Source organism: Neoarius graeffei, chromosome 23 (genome assembly GCF_027579695.1).
Source record: "Neoarius graeffei isolate fNeoGra1 chromosome 23, fNeoGra1.pri, whole genome shotgun sequence".
Taxonomy (NCBI): domain Eukaryota; kingdom Metazoa; phylum Chordata; class Actinopteri; order Siluriformes; family Ariidae; genus Neoarius; species Neoarius graeffei.
The window spans coordinates 20,703,337-20,724,237 of NC_083591.1; the positions used below are offsets into that span (position 1 = coordinate 20,703,337).

The following is a 20,901-nucleotide window of genomic DNA, read 5'->3' on the forward strand; positions in this document are numbered from 1 at the left end:
GCAAGTCGATGGCACAGTCGTAGGCACAGTGCGGAGGAAGAACGGCGGCCCTGCTCTTGCTGAAAACTTCCTTGAGATCCCAGTACTCTGTGGGAACTTGAGATAACTCGGTGAGATCAGGAGGCTCGGCAGGAGACACAGGAGAGCTAGAGAGCAGACAAGAGGCATAGCAAGCAGGACCCCACTCCACAACCTGGCTAGTGACCCAGTCTATACGAGGGTTGTGGCGGGTAAGCCAAGGAAGACCTAGAATAACTGGGAACTCTGGTGAAGGAATCAGGTGCAGGGATATTTCTTCCTTGTGACCTTGAGACTGGAGGAAGACTGGAGAAGTTACTTGGGTGACTCTTCCGTCACCTAAGGCTTGGCCATCCAGGGCAGACACAGACAGTGGGACTTCAAGAGGTGCAGTCGGGACATTGATACTTTGGGCGAAGTGAACATCCATAAAGTTTCCAGCTGCCCCGGAGTCTAACAAGGCCTGACAAAAGTGGATGGACTCACCCCAGGAGATGGAGACCGGGATGTAGACTCCTTGGCCAGGGAGTTCAGGAGAGAGGGTAGGCCCCGTCACAACCCTCCCTCGGCTGGACGGGGCGGTCCTTTTCCCGAGAGCTCGGGATAAGATGCTCGGAAATGGCCAGGCTTGCCACAGTAGATGCAGCACTTGTCCCTCCTTCTGCGCTCCCTCTCAGCTGCGGAGAGACGAGTACGGCCAACTTGCATGGGCTCTGGACAGTCACAGGAGGAGGTAGACGGGCTCCAGGTCGAGGCAGTGAGGCCGGGGAAGCTCAGGACTTGGTGGCGCTCTCTAATCCTGTTGTCAAGACGAGTAGAATGTGAGATCAGAGTTTCGAGGTCACTTGGGCATCCGATAGAGGCCAGGCCGTCTTTGATGGGGTCAGACAAACCATGGTGAAAGGCTGAAACCAGGGCTGCTTCGTTCCATCCGCTGACTGCTGCGAGCGTCCGGAATGCGATGGCGTAGTCTGCGAAGCTTCCTTCTTGCTGGATGGACATGAGCTTCCTGGCTGCGTCTTTACTGGTGTCTGCCTGATCGAAGACATGAAGCATCTCCTCCATAAACAACTTGAAATCAGAGCACTCGGGTCCCTGTCAAATGGCCGTTGCCCAAGCTCATGCCTTACCAGCTAACAAGGTTATCACAAAGGCAATCTTGCGGCAATCCGTAGTGTAGGTGGTAGGCTGAAGCTCAAAGGTGAGTTGGCACTGGGTAAGGAACTCCCGGCACTCGCTGTGCTTGCCCTCATACCTCTGTGGTGCAGGAAGGCTGGGTTCGCGAGGTGAAGGAGACAGCGTGGCGGGAGGCACTGGAGCGGGAGCAGATGGTGGAGCAGGAGCCGGATCAGGATGAGGAGAAGCGGGCAGAGGAGTCAGCTGTGCCAGGGTTTTCCCAATTTGCTGAAGCAGTACCTCGTGGAGAGCAAGGGCCTCACGTTAGCTCGTAAGTGTTCGTCCATGAGTGTCCATGGTAGCTCCGAAGTGTGTTAAAGAAGCCATAATTCCCTGAAGGTTAGCCGGGTAGACCGTTGAAGACGCCTCTGCTGAGTCGGTCATGATGGAGTCTTTCTGTTAGGGTTTTGCTGGGATTCGAACCCGGGTCGCTGGTGTGATAATCCAGCAAACCCCCACTAGGCCACCAGGGGCATGACTCAAGTGCAGAGGCGTGAGGCGAAGGTAGAGTATCAAAAAAACAGTTTATTTACAATATTTACAATCCGATGGAAAAAACAAAAAGAAAATCCAAAAGCTCAGAAGATAAACAAAAATAAAAATATCCAAAGGTTTCAAAGTCCAAAAACAAAAGGAAAGGCAAAATGCTGAACGCTCAGAAGATCAAAAAGTACAAAGTCCAAAGAAAGCAAAAATATCAAAAACACAAGGGCACAGGCAAGATACGTGGGACAGAGGAAACTAGCACTAGACAACATAGCATAAAGACTCTGTGACAAGGGAACAAACAGAGGGGTATTTATACACAAACTAATTAAGGAACAGGGCGGGGCAGGAAACAGGCAATCAAGACAAACACAGTGGCGGCCTTTAGAGGCCAAAACAAACATGACAAGATAAACATAACAGCGGCCTCTAGAGGCCAAAAAAGTCCCAGTCCTAACAACCTTGACCTTCAGTATAGACCCTTTTCAGTCACGTGACCTTCGTAAACGCAACCACCATTTTGGACATGTAGCGGACTTCGGCTCGAATTGGTTTGAATGCGAGGAAGGCGACAAACGGAGAACATACAAGAAAAAGGAGCGAGATGCAGAAAACACCTTCGCTATCCAGCGACGTAGGGCATTTACAGGGCGAGCAGAGGGAGAAATAACAGTAACGACACATTAGCAACGCCGTACAGAAATAACGGTTTATGGCACAGACCCTTTCGGTTCTCGCTCATCTAGCTGCTACAATGACTGCTTAGACTGCAACAATAATACCTAACACACATTTAAGTATCCGTCGTAAAGACGTGAAACTCGTCGAGTGACGAGTGTGTTCATTGATAAGCTAACACAATCTAAAAGTAGACATACCATCACACTGCCCTGGCGCTGTGTACAGTTTACCTTCTATGGCTTGTGCACTCGCTATTTGCCATTACTTTCTCCAACCCAGTGTTACAGATTACAGGGAACGGCCTGGATTTAAGAGACAAATACATGTTCCTCTTGTTTTGAACACTTATTTGTAGGCAGTGCTTTAATTTGTAAAGTGGGAGGTCCCGGAGCGCAGAGGATGAGCGGCTCCGGTGCGGAAAAAAAGGGGGCGGGGCGCTGCGCTGCGCTTCTGGGCATGTTTTGTAATAACACTGCAAATTAAGTTCATCTGCAGATATTTTGTGGATGTCGTTTCATGAGAGAAATCACCAACAAGGCAGATATCAAAATCAGACATTAACACTAAATAAACTTGCATTTTTTTATTTAATTATTTGGGTTTTTTTGTTTTGTTTTTGTTACATAGTCAAAAGAGGTGTCGGATCACCGGATCCAGTGTAAATAGCTGCCGGAGCCAACGCCCGAGGTTCCGGAGCGCGCTCCGGCTTGCTCCCCCTCAAATTAAGCGCTGTTTGTACGACACTGCCTCTGATCTGTCCTACAGTCTACCAACAGCAAAGGAACACAACGTTAGCTAATGTCGTTAGCTAATAGCTACTACAGAAGAACAAAGAGGTTACAATGGGTTATTTTAGCCTATTTGGTTACACACTCGCCGCCACAGAATGTTAACAGCAATGTAATGCCTTTTCTGGCTAATTTTATTCGTCTTACCTCCAACAAAGTGGTCACTACACAAGCGCTGGTATGCCGAGGGCTGCCAATCTGTTAATTTTTTTTAATGGCCGCTATCCATCTTCTCCGTCGGGATCCGATAAAATGATAACCCTTGCCTTGTTTGTTGATGGTTACTACATCCAGGTGCACAACAATATAGTGGCATGATGGAAGTCTTGCTGAAAATAAACACTTTTTTTGCTGCCGTTCCTCAATGCTGGCTGTGGTAAACTACTGGTAGTACATGTCCAAAATGGTGGCTGCGTTTGTCGTGACGTCACGTGAAAAGGGTCCATACCTAAATTAGTGTGGATGATGCTATAACTATGTCTCATAATTGCCACATAGGTGTAATCAGGACTGGGCCATTCATAATGAGACAGACTGGGTGTGGCATCTAATGCAAGTCAATTTCCTGCCATTATATCCTCGTTATTCTGCCAGTGACTCAGTCACAGAAGGTGAAAATTATGTAATCTTTTTCTAAACAAACCAAAAAAAAGTTGGTTAAATAATATAGTTTAAAAAAAGATCAAAGTAGGAGAGTACTGAGCTACACTTGTACTAGTACTGTACTTGTACTGCATACTAGTGCCTGTATGCAGGGGCAGGTGGAGCAGAACCCCACTATGAATGACATTTGTTGAATGGCTGATATATAACAAAGTCCTCATTCACATGTCCATGAATTCCAATGGAATACTAATCACCTCTTAAGTAACCAATTATTTTTTAAGTTGCTATTTGACAGATTTTTTTATTGATCTACATGCTTGTGTGGATGTTATGTACTTGTGGGGCAGTGTGTTCACTGCCCTGTTTAGCTCAGAAATAAATACCCTGTGGCCTGTAATTGTTCAAATTAAATATAAATACTGCCCTGACTTCTAATTGCTCCAAAGTCCAAATATAAATGCCCCATTGATTGCTAACTTGGGCATGTTGTATGGTTTAGCTGGGAAATGTTAAGAAAATGTACATGAACATTTAGCCACTTTTTTAAGCAAGGGCACAGCAGGGAGTTCAACCCCATTCCAGACATTCCATGATGGTTTATGTGGTTAGAACACATTAGCGGTATTGTTAAATCACTGATGTCGGGAGGCATTTTGCATGCTTCCTAAAAAACAAACTCTCTTGATTGTTGTGTTAACCTGATGATAGCACTGGACGTGCAAGGATCCTTTGTCACTGCTTGCAGCCATATGTTTCTATTTTTTAATTTTTTTAAACTGTTTAAAATGGGTAAAAACCTTCATTGTGGAGGTGTGTGCAGCATAATGATTCACTCCACCCTATTTGTCCTGCTTTTGTGTGCTCTCTCCTTTTTGACCAACAGGGAATGGGTTCCTAAACTGGTTTTGTTCAGGATTCTTTGAACCTTGGTGCCAGCTAGCAAACTGGCACACGTTTTCACCAGTTTTGAGTAGAACAGATGTAATCAAGGATGTGTCATGAATGGAGGGCATTGCTCAATTCACAGTGGGAGTATACAGCAGTAGCAAGTGTATTGAGCTTTTGTTCTGTTATTGTAGATTTCTTTTTGGGGGGGGGTGGTCTGAAGATGTATCTTTTTCTGTTGCGTTCTCCATTACTGCGCTGCTTCCTCTCCAAATTGATGACATGCCCACTGAGAAAAAAAAACGCGATATTTTAGTTCCATCTGGGAACCAGCTTTTCAGATTCTGAATGTTAGGTTTTGATCTGTCTGTACCACAGGAGGTTGAATTGAAAAGTATGATTGAGGAATGTAGACCTCTGCCTCTTGGATTGATCTGGGAGCAGACGGTCACTGACACAGCTGTTCAGTGATTTTTCTCAGTTTATTGTAGTACAAACATAACCTTCTCACTTCTATGTACTCACATACCCACCAGCTGGGAAATGGTTGACTGTATACATGTTGGAGTCGTCTCCGGTAGACAAACAAGTCCAGATGCCACATGACTACATGTTGCCTCTAGTCGAGCAAATCTACCCACATCTAGCGAATAAGATCACCTGGGTGCTTGGCACAGTGGGGTGGTGCAGTTGTTAGCACTGTCGCAAGAAGGTTCTGGGTGTGAGCCCAGTGGCTGATGGGGGGCCTTTCTATGTGGCGTTTGCATGTTCTCTCCGTGTCTGCGTGGGTTTCCTTTGGGTACTCTGGTTTCCCCGACAGTTCAAAGACATGTGGTTGGGGTGGCCTTGGGCTGAAGTGCCCTTGAGCAAGGCTAACCCCCAACTGCTCCCTGGGCACTGTAGCATAGCTGTGTACTGCTCTGGGTATGTGCATGTGGTCATTGCTCACTTGTGTGGGTGGGTGTGTGCATTGCTGTAGATGGGTTAAATGCAGAGGACAAATTTCACTGTACTTGAGTGTGCATGTGAGAAATAAAGGCTGCTTCTTCTATGCTCCTGGAGGGCGAAACCAACTATAGAATTATGAACATAATCGAAGATCCTGAGCTCCTGCATGCCAGAGAGAATATAGTGTAGATCAGGGGTTCTGAACCTTTTCTGCATCGAGGCCCACCTATTCATACTTGTAATGTGTCGAGGCCCATTAAAAAAGATCAATTATTTTGGTTCATCTATTCTATTAGAATTTAATAATCTATTGTAAAGTGTATTAATGGAATGCAACGTCCCTCCCTGTCACAGATGGGAGCCCAGGAATTAAATAAAATCTGTTTTTACTTGTAGGTATTATATTTTAAAACTGTGTGGATGTGCCAGAGTCAACATAAAGCCATGCGTGCAGGGCATTCTCAGCCAAAAAGGATTAATGATCCAAAAGTGGAGTCTGATCGATTAACACAAGAACTTATTGCCATGTTTGTGTACGGCAAACAAGCAAGTTATTAAAGGAAGTACACCAGGAAGTAAGTGGATATAGGAACCATTCAATGGGATAGATCCTTACATGCTAACAAAGAAGGATTTTTGTACTCGCACGTATCACTGTCATGTATTCTTTGATTATCCAGTATTATTATATCCCGTCACATTGTATTAACGTTATATTCATGATATTTTCAATCGAAATTAATCTAAAAGCCCGGAACTCCAATTACGGAATATACCTCGGCATGACGTCACAAAGAAATCCCATGTGGTGGAATGAGCGCCATCCTGTTGGGATGGGTTCTCACTGGATAGTTGTCTCCACTTTTAACTGTCATGACACTGAGACCCCGTTTACACGTAGCCGGGTATCTATAAAAACGGATATTTATTTATGCGGTTGCACCCATCATTTACACGTAAACGGAGGTTTCAGTCACTGAAAACGGCTGCTTTCGAAAACTCCGGGCAAAGTGGAGATTTGTGAAAACTCTGTTTTCATGCCTGCGTGTAAATAGTGGAAAACGGAGTTTTCTCCGTGTTATGGGGAAAACGGAGTTTTAGCATTGTGATCTGACAGTCCCTCCTCCTTGGCTTTCAGATCTCTGGTTGGCTTTCTATTTGTTTGACATGTTTTTGACAGCCTTCCCTGGCTGTTTTTGAGCATTGTGTAAACGGAATTATTTTCTAGTACGGGGGAGGAGAATATACCCGTTTTCATAAATACCCGGCTATGTGTAAACAAAGTATGAGTTTGTTAAGGACAAACTCTGTGTCCCTCAAAACTCTAGAAGTTGATGTCAATTCTTGGGAGTTGCTTGCGCAGGATCATCCAGCATGGCAAGCAAAGCTCACCAGTGGTGCACATGCAGCAGAGGTGAAATGTATCGCCAAGGCCCAGAAGAAATGAGCTGCACAAAAGATTCAAACTATTGCCACCCCTACTACAGCATCAACCCATGTGTGCCCAACATGTGGGCATACCTTCAAAGCCCGGGTTGGCCTAATCAGTCACCTCCGGACCCACAACTGCCACCCACTAAACTGAAGTCATGGTCATCTTCATCCTCGAAGGAATAACATCACCAGTACAAACATGAATATATATTCACATTCAAGAGTGTGTTGTAGCTATGTGGTTGACAAAGCCAAGTTATCCATGTATAACATCACTGGTTTAGACTACACTAATTTATGAAAGAAGAAAGAGACGTACGTACACATCACCTGTCAGGATCATAGTCTTATGAAAAGAAGAAATACATTAGTGGTTAATGTAGGTTATATTAAGTAAAGAGCTGAATATGTAAGCAAAGATGAATCTCAAGGATTTAAGAGAAGCAGCAGCAGCCTTTATTACTCACATGTACTCAAGTGCAGTGAAATTCCTCCTCTGCATTTAACCCATCTGAAGCAGTGAACACATGCATGCACACACAAGTGAGCAATGAGCGCGCACACACATACACAGAGCAGTGGGCAGCTATGCTACAGTGCCTGGGGAGCAGGTAGTGGTTAGGTGCCTTGCTCAAGGGCACTTCAGCCATGATACAGAGTGGGGGGAAAGTGCTGTTCATTCACTCAGCTCCCCTCACATTTTTCCTGCTGGTCCTGGGAATTGAACATGTGACCCTTTAGACCCAAGGCTGCTTCTCTAATCCCAACTAACCAAAACAAAGCAATCAGAACAGCATGCTTGTTCCAGTGTCAAGAACAAGTAGCAATCAGACTAGCTGTACCAATTTCAAGCATGCCAAACAAATATCTCCATCAATGTCCGTTTAGATCCTGAAAGGATCTGATACATGCTTGCTCCCATTGGACTTTCCTCCAATGTGAGGTTTACCATCAGCAGTCTTAAAGCCACATGAGTGCCAAATTTTCTAAAAAAGAATTGAGCTACCCCTAAGGCGTAAACGGGAATCTGTATAAATAGAATATCGACACACGACAAACTAAATCATTAGGTTTTGAACAAGAGCCATCAATAAGCACGTGCACACCGTGCTCAGTGATGAGCTGCAAGTAATTTCATCTATACAGTCATGTTCCAACTATGCCCAGGCTGGACCTGTAGGATGAAAACATGCGGTGTAATAAAAGAGCTGGAGTATGATGTGATGTGACAGGCTTGATAGACAAGTTTTGAGTGGTGCACAGAATAAACTTATAACCAGAATGTTGCTGAGCAGTCATATGTTGTGTCTGAATATTATTTAAAATTGAGTGTACCTGATGTAATGCATGTAAAATCAGATGGTGAGATAGTTTGTTTAGTAGCATCAGTTGCCATGAGAGCAGAGGCTGCAACAGCACATAAACACATGGGCATGCCCTGGACCACTGGGTCCAGGGTCTTTGACAGATGAGCTACAGGACGATAACCTCCGCCATGCTCTTAGGCCAGGACCCCCACCACGGTCACTTTGTCCTCCAAGACGTACAGGTGGAATGGCAGACTGGAGTCAGGCAGACCCAGTGCTGGAGCTGATGTGATAGCTGATGATAATTGAGATAACAGGATGAGTGCAGTATTTCAGAAGTCCATACAATGTCATTGGGCTGCTCTTTGAGGCAGGACTTTCTAAGGGTCTTGTCATGATGAGAACAGTCTGGAATGTACTGACAATAGTTTGAGTCTGAGAAAGGACATCATGACAGTCTTATTCGAGGGAGGAGCTACCTTGAGAGTCAACCAGATAAGAGACGACACTCACTTTGAGAGATGTCAAAGCTGACGTATCGCACTGAAGGCTGACAGAACTGCAGCTTGAACCATGAGGCTTTAAATCCACACCTACCCAGGTGCACAAGAAGAGCCAGAGAGCCTTGTTCACACTTCCTCTCATCTTCAGCTGAGAGCAGAATGTCGTCTGCATATTGGAGCAACGTGCAGCCATCAGGGAGAGTCAGAGAGTTTAGTGAGTCTCGAACAACAACAGAGAAGACCACAGGGGAGTCAGTGAACCCTTGAGATAGGCAGGTCCATGTATATTGTTGCTGCTTAAAAGTAAAGGCGAATATGGGTTGAGTCTCAACACTCACAGGGACATTGAAAAATGCAGTGCAAAAATCAACAACAGTAAAGTGGGCATATTGACTAGGAATAGATAAAAAATATTTGGAAACTATGTCTGGTGCAGGAGGGCTAAAAGGAATAACCCACTGACCAATGCATACACAGAAATAGATGCTTTCAGACTGGCAGCATATGGGGTACGTGTCCGATCTTATTGGGGTGTGATGCCCAGAGAGTTTGAGGGACCTGATTCAAACTCTGAGGAAAAGAGACTTTAGTGCCTGTGTCTTCCTCTGATCATACTTGGAGAAAACAGCAGAACCAAAAGATAGTTTACCTGGTGTGCACAGAACAGTACAGCCTTATTCAAAAGAGATGGAACAATTGAGTTTAGTAAAAATATTACAACCTAATAGATTAAAGGGGAGCTAGGAATAATAACAAAGCAATGAGCACTTAACATAAGTTTACTGAAGTGATGTCTAATTTATAATTATGCTTTTGGTGGAGTTCATTGTTTTTTTTGGGGGGGTGTCATTTTTTTTATTTCTTCTATTTCTGAATATCAAATACAATAACTTAATGCCGTGTTCTTGAGCGAAATCTAGTAGTTACTAGAATTTTTCATCTTCACATTAGAAACTTCTATAATAAGGTTGTATTTTAATTTTAGGAGTAAAAACTGCTCAATCTGATAATTTGAGCTCATGACATCCAGTGATGTAAGAAAAGATTACAACTTCAAATTCCATACCAAGTCTTGCAGCTTGTGTCATTCAGGGCACCTGGTAGTGGAAATTCTCAATACACAAGCATTTTCAGAAAGCAAACAAAAAGGTTGTTGTGAAATACCTACCATCCGAAGCATGCTCATTCCATGCAGTTTTGAGGTTGTTTAACACCTGTTACTTGAGAGAGGTCAGAAGCAGATTGAAATTTATTCTTAACTTTTCAAACATTACAGCTCGCTTAAAGTGGACAGTGTGTACTTTTTTTTTTTTTGAGCAGGGAGAGTTGGCTCAGAGCCAGGACTGATAGTGACGTGCTGAATAAAACTCATATTTTTAACACAGTGGGGCTGAAGGAGGCAGTGAAGCCTTCCCACATGTAAATTTACAGATTTAATCAACTTGACAGTTTTTAGTTACTCTTTTCTCTGTGTTATCAACCTTTTTCTTATGAGCATGGCCATGGTAGCTTATAATTTACCATCAAACTAATGCTTCAAAAATAGCTCTCATCAAAATTTACCCAGGTTGGGTTGACCATCTGTCCATCCAACCAAATTATCAATGAAAGGTTCCACAAAATAACCTTGTCATACATTTAATTAATTCAAAGTCCTCTATTCATTCTTAGACTGACCACTTCCACCTATTCTGACACACACAAAACAACACATGCAGTAGACAACTATAAATTTATAGTTGCTTAATGCAGTTGCTTTTTCAGCACGTCACTATCAGTCCTGGCTCTGAGCCAACTCTCCCTGCTCAAAAAAAAAAAATGTACACACTGTCCACTTCAAGCAAGCTGTAATGTTTGAAAAGTTAAGAATAAATTTCACAACATGAAGATGGAGAATTTCCTAGGCAGAGTGAGGTAAAATTTCAGCAAATTATAATATTGGGAAATATTATTCTCAGCTTAGAGTGTATAAACCTTTCAATCTGTCTCTGGGAACACCATTGAGACCATATCCACACAGTATATGGCAGCTTTAAAACTTTAAAACTCCATGACCACCTCATTCCCAAAAACACTCTGAGATGAGGATAACTTGGACAAATCAGAGGAATCAAGATCAGATAGATCAAATCACAGTGTCTTCCAGTCAACCCCAGGAAACACCATAGGACTTTTTATACAATGCATATATTTGTGCGACTGCGGGATAACCAGATTTCAGATGGAAGAAGAGAACCTAATTAATTTAATTAACAAGTTAGTTAATTGATTGATTGATTGATTTTCTCTTACCTTCTATGTGGAGATCCTGGACATGAGCCCCCAGAAAACTGTTAGGTTTTGATCTGTCTGTACTGAAGGAGGTTGAATTGACAACGTAGACCTCAGCTGCCTTAGAGATTCTGCCTCACGGATCGATCCAGGAGCAAACAGTCACTGACACAGACACAGCTGTTCAGAGATGTTTCTCAGTTTATTGTAGAACAAACATGAGCATATATTGACATTCAAGAGTGTGTTGTAGCTATGTGATTGGATGACGTGATTGACAAAGCTGTCTATGTATAAAGTAAATGGGTGATGAAGCATTACATCACTAGTTTAGACAACACTACTTTATGAAAGAAGAGAGATGATGTATATCATTACATCACCTGTCAGGATTATAGTCTTATGAAAAGAAGAAAGACATTACTGGTCAACATAACCTTCATTAAGCAGAGAGCAGAATGTGTGATTGAAGATGAATCTCAAGGATATAACGAAAACAAGTAGCAATCAGCCCAGCCTGTACCAGTTTCAGACAGACAACCTTTATTGTCATTCAGTATGCAACAAGTGTACACAGAATGAAATTTCGTTGCAGTTTGGCTCAGCAAAGAATTAAATATAAAAGTATATTAAAATATACAGCAGCAAAAATATAATAAAATGCAATAGTACAAAGTGACCTGTGGAATTAGGAATTGTTCAAGTATAAATGGAAGATAGAGTTCAGTTTGATTTTGGATTTGGAGTTCAGCAGTCTAATGACCTGGGGGAAAAAGCTATGACAGAACCTGGTGGTCCTGCACCAAATGCTGCGGAACCTCTTTCCAGAGGCCAGGAGGGAGAACAGTCCATAGTGAGGGGTCACTGATGTTTCTGGCTTGGGACATGCAGCGCTTAGATGCAATGTCCTGAATGGAGGGAAGAGAAGTCCCAATGATTTTCTCTGCTGTCCACCACTTTCCTCACATTCTTCCAGTTGGAGGCACTGCAGCCTCCACACCACACAGAGATGCAGCTGGTCAGGACGCTCTCTATGGTGCTTCTGTAGAATGTAGTGAGGATGGGCGGGGGCAGGTGGGCTCTCCTCATCCTACTCAGGAAGTGCGGATGCTGCTGTGCCCTCTTGACCAGTGATGTGGTGTTCACAGACCAGGTGAGGTTGTCTGTGATGTGCACCCCCAGGAACTTGGTGCTATTGACCACCTCCACAGCCATGTTGTTGATGAGAAGTGGAGCGTGGCTGGGCTGGTTCTTACTAAAGTTGACAGTGATCTCTTTGGTTTTGTCCACGTTCAGGATCAGGTTGTTTTCTCTGCACTAGCCCACCAGCTGCTCCACCTCCTCTCTGTAGGCCAGGTCGTTGTCGTCCCTGATGAGGCCCAACATTGTCATCCACAAACTTCACAGTGTGGTTACTGGCAGCCCTGGGGATGCAGTCGTGTGTCATCAAAGTGAACAAGCAGAGGGCTCAGGACGATGGCACTGGAGGTGTTCTGGCTGACATGCACTGACTGTGGTCTTTCAGTGAGGAAGTCTAGCAGCCAGTTGCACAGGGGGGTGCTGAAGCCCAGGGGTCCCAGTTTGTTCACTAGATGCTGTGGAATTATTGTATTAAACGCTGAACTGAAGTCCAGGAACAGCATCTGCACACGAGTATTCTTCTCCTCCAGGTGTGCAAGGTTCAGGTGAAGAGTGGAGGAGATGGCATCCTCAGTGGAGCGGTTTGGCCGGTAGGCAAACTGGAAGGGGTCAAACATGGGAGGGAGCCTGGAGGTGATGTGCTCCTTTACCAGCCTCCCAAAGCACTTCATCATAATGGGAGTGAGTGAGACGGGCCGGTAGTCGTTGAGTGATGTGATTTGAGTTTTTTTTGGCACTGGGATGATGGTGGCAGTCTTGAAACATGATGGGACTTTGGCTTGATCTAGTGAGGTGTTGAAAATGTCTATTAGAACATAAGCCAGCTGCACGTTCCCTGAGCACCCAACCAGGAATATTATCGGGGCCCGGGGCCTTCTGTGTGTTGACTCTCCTCAGAGTCCTCAGCTACATCAAAACAGAGTGCCTTTTCATCCTGATGGGGAACAGCTTTCTCTGCAGGAGTGCTGTTTAGTGCCTCAAACCTCCCAAAGAAGTTATTGAGTGCATTGAGGAAGTCCGTGTCATCATCACACTCGGGAGGGGCGAGCCTGTAGTTTGTGATGGCCCGTATGCCTTGCTACATATCCCTGGTGTTAGTGGCATCGTGGAAAAGTCCTGGATTTTTTGACTGTGAGCGCGCTTTGCTAGTCTGATGGCACGGTTCAAGTTGGCTCTCGCTGTTCTCAGTGCCTTCTCGTCACCAGACTTGAAGGCTGAGTTCCGTGCTTTTAGCATTTTGCGTACTTCATCAGTCATCCAGGGTTTTTGGTTGGCCCGGGTGGTGATGCTCTTTATGTCGCTGACGTCATCCATGCATTTGTTGATGTAGGCTGACACAGACATGGCATACTCATCTATGTTGATATGATCATTGTAAGTGGCAGCTGCCTTGAACATGTCCCAGTCTGTGCACTCAAAACAGTCCTGTAGTGCCTCCACAGCCCCCTCAGACCACACCCTCACCTGCCTCACTGTAGGTTTCCCTCTGATCAGCAGGGGCTTATATGCAGGGATTAGCTTAACAGAAAAATGGTCAGAAGAGCCAAGATGGGGGCGGGGGGCTGCTCTAAATGCATCCTTCATGTTGGTGTAGGCCATGTCTAATGTGTTCAGTTCCCTGGTTGCACAAGCCACATGCTGGTGAAAATGAGGGAGAACTGTCTTCATGTTGGCCTGGTTAAAATCCTGAGCCACAATGAAAAAGCCCTCAGTGTGAGCGGATTGCAACTCGCTGATAGTCTGGTAGAGAACATTCATAGCCTCCTTTGTGTTAGCTCTGGGGGGGGCACGTACACAGCAGTGATGGAAACTAAAGTAAACTCCCTGGGCAGATAGAATGGTCTACAGCTTACAGTCAAAAGCTCGATGTCCGGTGAGCAATGGCTTGAGACAAACTTAGTATTTTTACACCAATTGTTATTGATATAGATACACAAACCAACCTCTCGGGATTTACTGCTTAGTGTGCAGCTCCTGTTGGCATGAAATGTAGCTAGCCCTTCGATGCTGACAACTTTGTCCGGAATTGATGAGTCAATGCATGCCAAACAAAACAAGTAGCAATTAGCAAGCAATACCAAAGTCCACAAGTGAGCAAGTAGCAATTAGCAAGCATGCCAAACGAATATCTCGATCACCAAACCAATTTATTTTTGGTCGGAATGTTCTGAATGGTTCAAAATTTAGTGTGCGAATCAGAACTGAACCTGTTCTCTGTTGGTTGAAAAGGGTATCTGTGAATAAACCCTCTCCTCCATGCATACTCTGAATTAAAACATGATCATGTGCAGGAGGAAGGATTGTTTGCTTTCCTTTGGCTGGCCAAATTTCTGAATCAATCCGGAGTTCACAAATAGTTATCATGAACACCTCTGCACAAATTTTCCAAAACTGGTGTATTCAAGCTAACTCTACAAATAAGTTATTAGCAAGCATGTAAGTAGCATAGCTAGTAAGGATAGCTGTAAATTAACATTAGAATAAAGCTGGTTTGTCAATGTTGGCACACTCTACATAGCTGTTGGTCAATATCAACTGCTCATGCAAGTTCTTTATTTATTTGTCACAAAGTACCTGGTAATTAAAATATTTTCAGTGGTGCACTTTATATGTGGTATTTTTTTGTAATTAAATTAACAGGGCATTGCTGTTTCTCCTGCCCAACCCCCGGTCACTACTGCACAAAGAGAATCTGTGGGAAATACTGGAAGGTCAAACATTTTCTTTTGAAATAACTTTTAAGCATATGCTGAAAAACATTTCTTCAGCACAAAGTTGGATCTTGATGACGTAGGCATACTCATGCCTGGAACATTAAACACAATGTGAGAGCAGGCCAGTGAGGAGGGGAGGACATTTGTACAAGGCATCAGTGCCTAGTGTGCGAGTATACCCTACCATTCTGGTTTGTGTACTAGTGCATCTCAATTAAATATTGTGAAAAAGTTCAATATTTTCCATCAGTTATTTATGAAAGTGAAAATTTTATACATTATAGACTCATTACGCATAGAAAAATGTTTGAAACATTTTAGTTTATTATAATTTTTCGTTAATTATGGCCTACAGTTCAAAAAATAAAAATCTCAGTATTTTATTTCAAGCTTGAGTAAAAAAGTACAAAATACTGTGCATCTCTGTGTAGTTCAGTACATGCGACAATCATCATGGGGAAGACTGCTGACTTGACAGTTGTCCAGAAGACGATAGACACCCTCCACAAGGAGGATGAGCCACAGAAGGTCATTGCTAAAACGGCTGGCTGGAAAAGGTGTACAAGCAACAGGGATGACCGCAGCCTTGAGAGGATTGTCAAGAAAAGTCGATTCAAGAACTTGGGAGAGCTTCACAAGTAGTGGACTAAGACATCAAGTCAGTGCATCAAGAGCCACCATACAGATACGACTTCAGGAAAGGGGCTACAGCTGTTGCATTCCTAATATCAAGCCACTCCTGAACCAGAGATGCCAGAAGCATCTTACTTGGGTTAAGGAGCAAAAGAACTGGACTGTTGCTCAGTGGTCCAAAGTTCTCTTTTCAGATGAAAGTAAATTTTGCATTTCATTTGGAAATCAAGGTCCAAGAGTCTGAAGGAACAGTGGAGAGGCACAGACTCTAAGGTGTTTGAAGTCCAGTGTGAAGTGTCTGCAGTCTGTAATGATTTGGGGTGCCATATCATCTTCTGATGTTGGTCCACTGTGTTTTGTCAAGTTCAAAGTCAGTGCAGCCATCTACCAGGAGATTTTGGAGCACTTCATGCTTCCATGTGCTGACAAGCTTTATGGAGATGCCGCTTTTCTTTTCCAGCAGGACTTAACACCTGCTCGCAGTGCCAAAACTACGACCAAATGGTTTGCTGACCATGATATTACTGTGCTTGATTGACCAGCCAACTTGCCTGGCATGAACCCCATAGAGAATCTATGGGGTATTGTCAAGAGGAAGATGAGAAATATCCGATCCAAAAATACAAACGAGCTGAAGGTCACCATCAAAACAGCTTGGGCTTCAGTAGCATCTCAGCAGTGACACAGGCTGATCGCCTCCATGCCACGCCGCATTAATGCAGTAATTCACTGTAAAGGATCCCCACTCAAGTATTGAGTGTATCAAGTGAACATATTTTTGAGCATACTTTCAGAAGTTGGACATTTCTGTATTGTAAATCCTTTTCTGATTGATCTTGGGAAATATTCTAACAATTTGAGGTACTAGATTTCTGATTTTTATTAGCTATAAGCCATAATCACCAAAATTAAAACAAAAAAGGCTTGAAGCGTTTCACTTTATATGCAATGAATATAGAATATATGAAAGTTTAACTTTTTGAATTAATTTACAAAAATTAACTTTTTCATGATAGTCTAATTGTTTGAGATGCACTAGTATATAGTATTTGTTCCTTTATCCATTCTGTACTAAAGTAGATTAACCAGGAAATGTTATGTTTGGGGCTTCAGGGACTCCGTGAGTTTTTATTCTTTGGTAGGATTCAGGGTGGTTTGCTTTTTCAGTAAACATTTCGTACAGAAATAACTGAAAGCAAGCATTTTTTTGAGCATTATCTTTTTTTTTTTTTTATAGACAATGTGCTGCCAGTTAGAATTGAGCAATCATCTAAATGACCTTGAACAGTATCTGTGGTCTTTTTAGTGTTCTGCACAACCTGGCAAGAAGTTGCATTCAAAGCACTACTTACTAACTGTGCTTGGACCCCACAGATCATTGCTTGGCAGTAATTAGAGCTTACATTTTCTTTTTACTGTTTTTCTTTTTTTTCCTCAGTAGTGGTCCAAACAGGAAATATCTTGACTACTCTTGCTACTTGAGATTTGTAAACAATATGACTACCACATGTCAATTAGCTGTTTTATTTTAATCAAAAAAAATTTAATAAGTCAAAAGACAATATACAGGAACAAAAACAATACTACACCAGTAGTATTTCACACTCACCAAATTATAGCTAGTCTGTTCAGAGCCATTATATACAGGATATACAACCCTGATTCCAAAAAAGTTGGGACAAAGTACACACTGTAAATAAAAACAGAATGCAATAATTTACAAATCTCAAAAACTGATATTGTATTCACAATAGAACATAGACAACATATCAAATGTTGAAAGTGAGACATTTTGAAATTTCATGCCAAATATTGGCCCATTTGAAATTTCATGACAGCAACACATCTCAAAAAAGTTGGGACAGGGGCAATAAGAGGCTGGAAAAGTTAAAGGTACAAAAAAGGAACAGCTGGAGGACCAAATTGCAACTCATTCAGTCAATTGGCAATAGGTCATTAACATGACTGGGTATAAAAAGAGCATCTTGGAGTGGCAGTGGCTCTCGGAAGTAGAGATGGGAAGAGGATCACCAATCCCCCTAATTCTGCGCCGACAAATAGTGGAGCAATATCAGAAAGGAGTTCGACAGTGTAAAATTGCAAAGAGTTTGAACATATCATCTACAGTGCATAGTATCATCAAAAGATTCAGAGAATCTGGAAGAATCTCTGTGCGTAAGGGTCAAGGCCGGAAAACCATACTGGGTGCCCGTGATCTTCGGGCCCTTACATCTAAGAACATACAGGCATGCTTCTGTATTGGAAATCACAAAATGGGCTCAGGAATATTTCCAGAGAACATTATCTGTGAACACAATTCACCGTGCCATCCGCCGTTGCCAGCTAAAACTCTATAGTTCAAAGAAGAAGCCTTATCTAAACATGATCCAGAAACGCAGACGTCTTCTCTGGGCCAAGGCTCACTTAAAATGGACTGTGGCAAAGTGGAAAACTGTTCTGTGGTCAGACGAATCAAAATTTGAAGTTCTTTATGGAAATCAGGGATGATGTGTCATTCGGACTAAAGAGGAGAAGGACGACCCAAGTTGTTATCAGCGCTCAGTTCAGAAGCCTGCATCTCTGATGGTATGGGGTTGCATTAGTGCATGTGGCATGGGCAGCTTACACATCTGGAAAGACACCATCAATGCTGAAAGGTATATCCAGGTTCTAGAGCAACATATGCTCCCATCCAGACAACGTCTCTTTCAGGGAAGACCTTGCATTTTCCAACATGATAATGCCAAACCACATACTGCATCAATTACAGCATCATGGCTGCGTAGAAGAAGGGTCCGGGTACTGAACTGGCCAGCCTGTAGTCCAGATCTTTCACCCATAGAAAACATTTGGTGCATCATAAAACGAAAGATACGACAAAATAGACCTAAGACAGTTGAGCAACTAGAATCCTACATTAGACAAGAATGGGTTAACATTCCTATCCTTAAACTTGAGCAATTTGTCTCCTCAGTCCCCAGACATTTACAGACTGTTGTAAAGAGAAAAGGGGATGTCTCACAGTGGTAAACATGGCCTTGTCCCAAATTTCTTGAGATGTGCTGTTGTCATGAAATTTAAAATCATCTAATTTTTCTCTTTAAATGATACATTTTCTCACTTTAAACATTTGATATGTCATCTATGTTCTATTCTGAATAAAATATGGAATTTTGAAACTTCCACATCATTGCATTCCGTTTTTATTTACAATTTGTACTTTGTCCCAACTTTTTTTGGAATTGGGGTTGTATATATATATTTTATGCAACATACTCAGCCATTAACTGTTTGTCAGGAAAACCAATCAGGTGCATCTGCGTGCTAATCTGTACTTCACTTTTAATGGCTGACTTGATGAAAAACATGTCCCCTTCTGGCTGGTGACTACCTGCCAGTTTTAGCATTCCACAGCTTTCACAGTCTTTTTTTTGCCCCTGTCCCAACTTTTTTGGAACATGTTGCAAGCATCAAATTTGGAATGTGTATATTTACAAAAACAGTAAAATTTACCAGTTTGATCATTTCAATATTTTGTATTTGTATTAATTGAATATATGTTGAAAGGGAATGCATATCATTGCATTCTGTTTTTATTTGTTTTACACAGCATTCCAGCTTTTTTTTTTTTTAACTGTGGTTGCAATATTCATGCTTTTGTTTTATGACCTGCTTGAGTTGGGTCGAAGTATCAACTGTAATAGTCTTGGCTTTGTATATAACTAAAATTCAAATGTTTTCTCAGGAGCATGGCAGGAGGAAGTGCAAGGAACAGTCCATTGCAAGGATGGACATACGGAGAAATATGTGCAGTCTTTGATGAAATGCAAACTCCTCCTGCTGAGTGTTCTTACACACTGGGAGCCATGGCCTTACCTATCTACCTACCAGAACCTTAACTCAGCAGCTGTATTGTCACCCAAAAGCCCTTACCTTCATTCTGATAAAATGCCTAGTCTGATGATTGCAACTGCCCACACTCTCATCCAGTGGGCTGTCCGGACTTTATCTGACATTCCTTTTGAGGGCTATCTCACCTTTTCAACCTTGAAATGGTTGGAGAAAGTTGTAGTGCCCCATGAAGCCATTGCAAAGTCTTTGATAACTGATGAAGCTGTAAGAGTTGACCTCTTAAGATTGTACCACCAGACCTGCGAGTTCAAAGTGCAGACACAAAGCACTTTCAAACTGGACACACTTCAGCTTTTCACTGCAATTATGGTGCACTTGTTAGAGGTTGAAAAAACTCTTCACACAAATGTGATAAAAACATGCTTGCACTCAGCTACTGATGATCTAGTTAAAAGAGGTAACTTTCACTCTCCCATCTTTTGTTTTTCTTTTTCTTTGATTGATTTCTCCACTATAATTTCTTTTGGTTTCTTGTAGAAGCAGGTCTGAAGCTACTGTCCTTGTACATTCCTGAGATCTGGAGTGGAGCCAAGGTGCCTCAGCTACTCCTAACACATGCAAAGCTGATAACCAGAGAGAGAAAGAACTCCCAGAAGTCCAGAACACCCATCATACAAATTTGTGAAGACATTCTGTCTGCTGTGGACTAATTCATGTTATTTTGAAATCATAAATATATTGTAAGTCCTTTGAGCTAAAAAGGGTTTTTTGTGAAGAACCATTTTGAAAGGTTACAATTGTATGTGACATGAAATTAAGAATAATGGTGGAATCCATTAGTTGCATAACCGTATCAGTAATTTGAAGATGAAGTCTTTTGAAGAGAGAAAATTGAAGATAATCATCCATGACAATAGCTGTGTCACCTGTTATTTAATGTTTAACCCTGTTTAGTAGATTTTGTATATTCAGTTCCATGCCTAAGGAGACCAGTCTAGCCACAACCTACAGGCAACTGATAACACAAGCTTATTTTGGTATGAACTTTAAATGTGATAAACAAATTTGGAATAAAATTAGAAATGTTAGATACCAAAACAGTTGAAGCCATTTGATATTGTTTTCTGTACATGTTAAACTAAGCTTTGGCTTCTCATTCTCATCTCATTATCTCTAGCCGCTTTATCCTGTTCTACAGGGTCTCAGGCAAGCTGGAGCCTATCCCAGCTGACTACGGGCGAAAGGCGGGGTACACCCTGGACAAGTCGCCAGGTCATCACAGGGCTGACACATAGACACAGACAACCATTCACACTCACATTCACACCTACGGTCAATTTAGAGTCACCAGTTAACCTAACCTGCATGTCTTTGGACTGTGGGGGAAACCGGAGCACCCGGAGGAAACCCACGCGGACACAGGGAGAACATGCAAACTCCACACAGAAAGGCCCTCGCC

At 42.7% G+C, this 20,901-nt stretch overlaps 1 protein-coding gene across 4 annotated transcripts in view; it reads left to right on the top strand.

Moving 5' to 3' along the window:
* urb1 (URB1 ribosome biogenesis homolog) overlaps positions 1-20,540 on the top strand; it is a 430,640-nt gene extending 410,100 nt beyond the window's left edge. For all 4 annotated transcript variants that reach the window (XM_060905914.1, XM_060905916.1, XM_060905915.1 and 1 more), the window contains 2 exons: positions 19,336-19,899; positions 19,980-20,540. In XM_060905914.1, coding sequence (XP_060761897.1) covers positions 19,336-19,899; positions 19,980-20,152 — 737 coding nt within the window. In that variant the 3' untranslated portion in view covers positions 20,153-20,540. The remainder of the gene's footprint in view (positions 1-19,335; positions 19,900-19,979) is intronic.
* Positions 20,541-20,901: the final 361 nt, after the last annotated feature.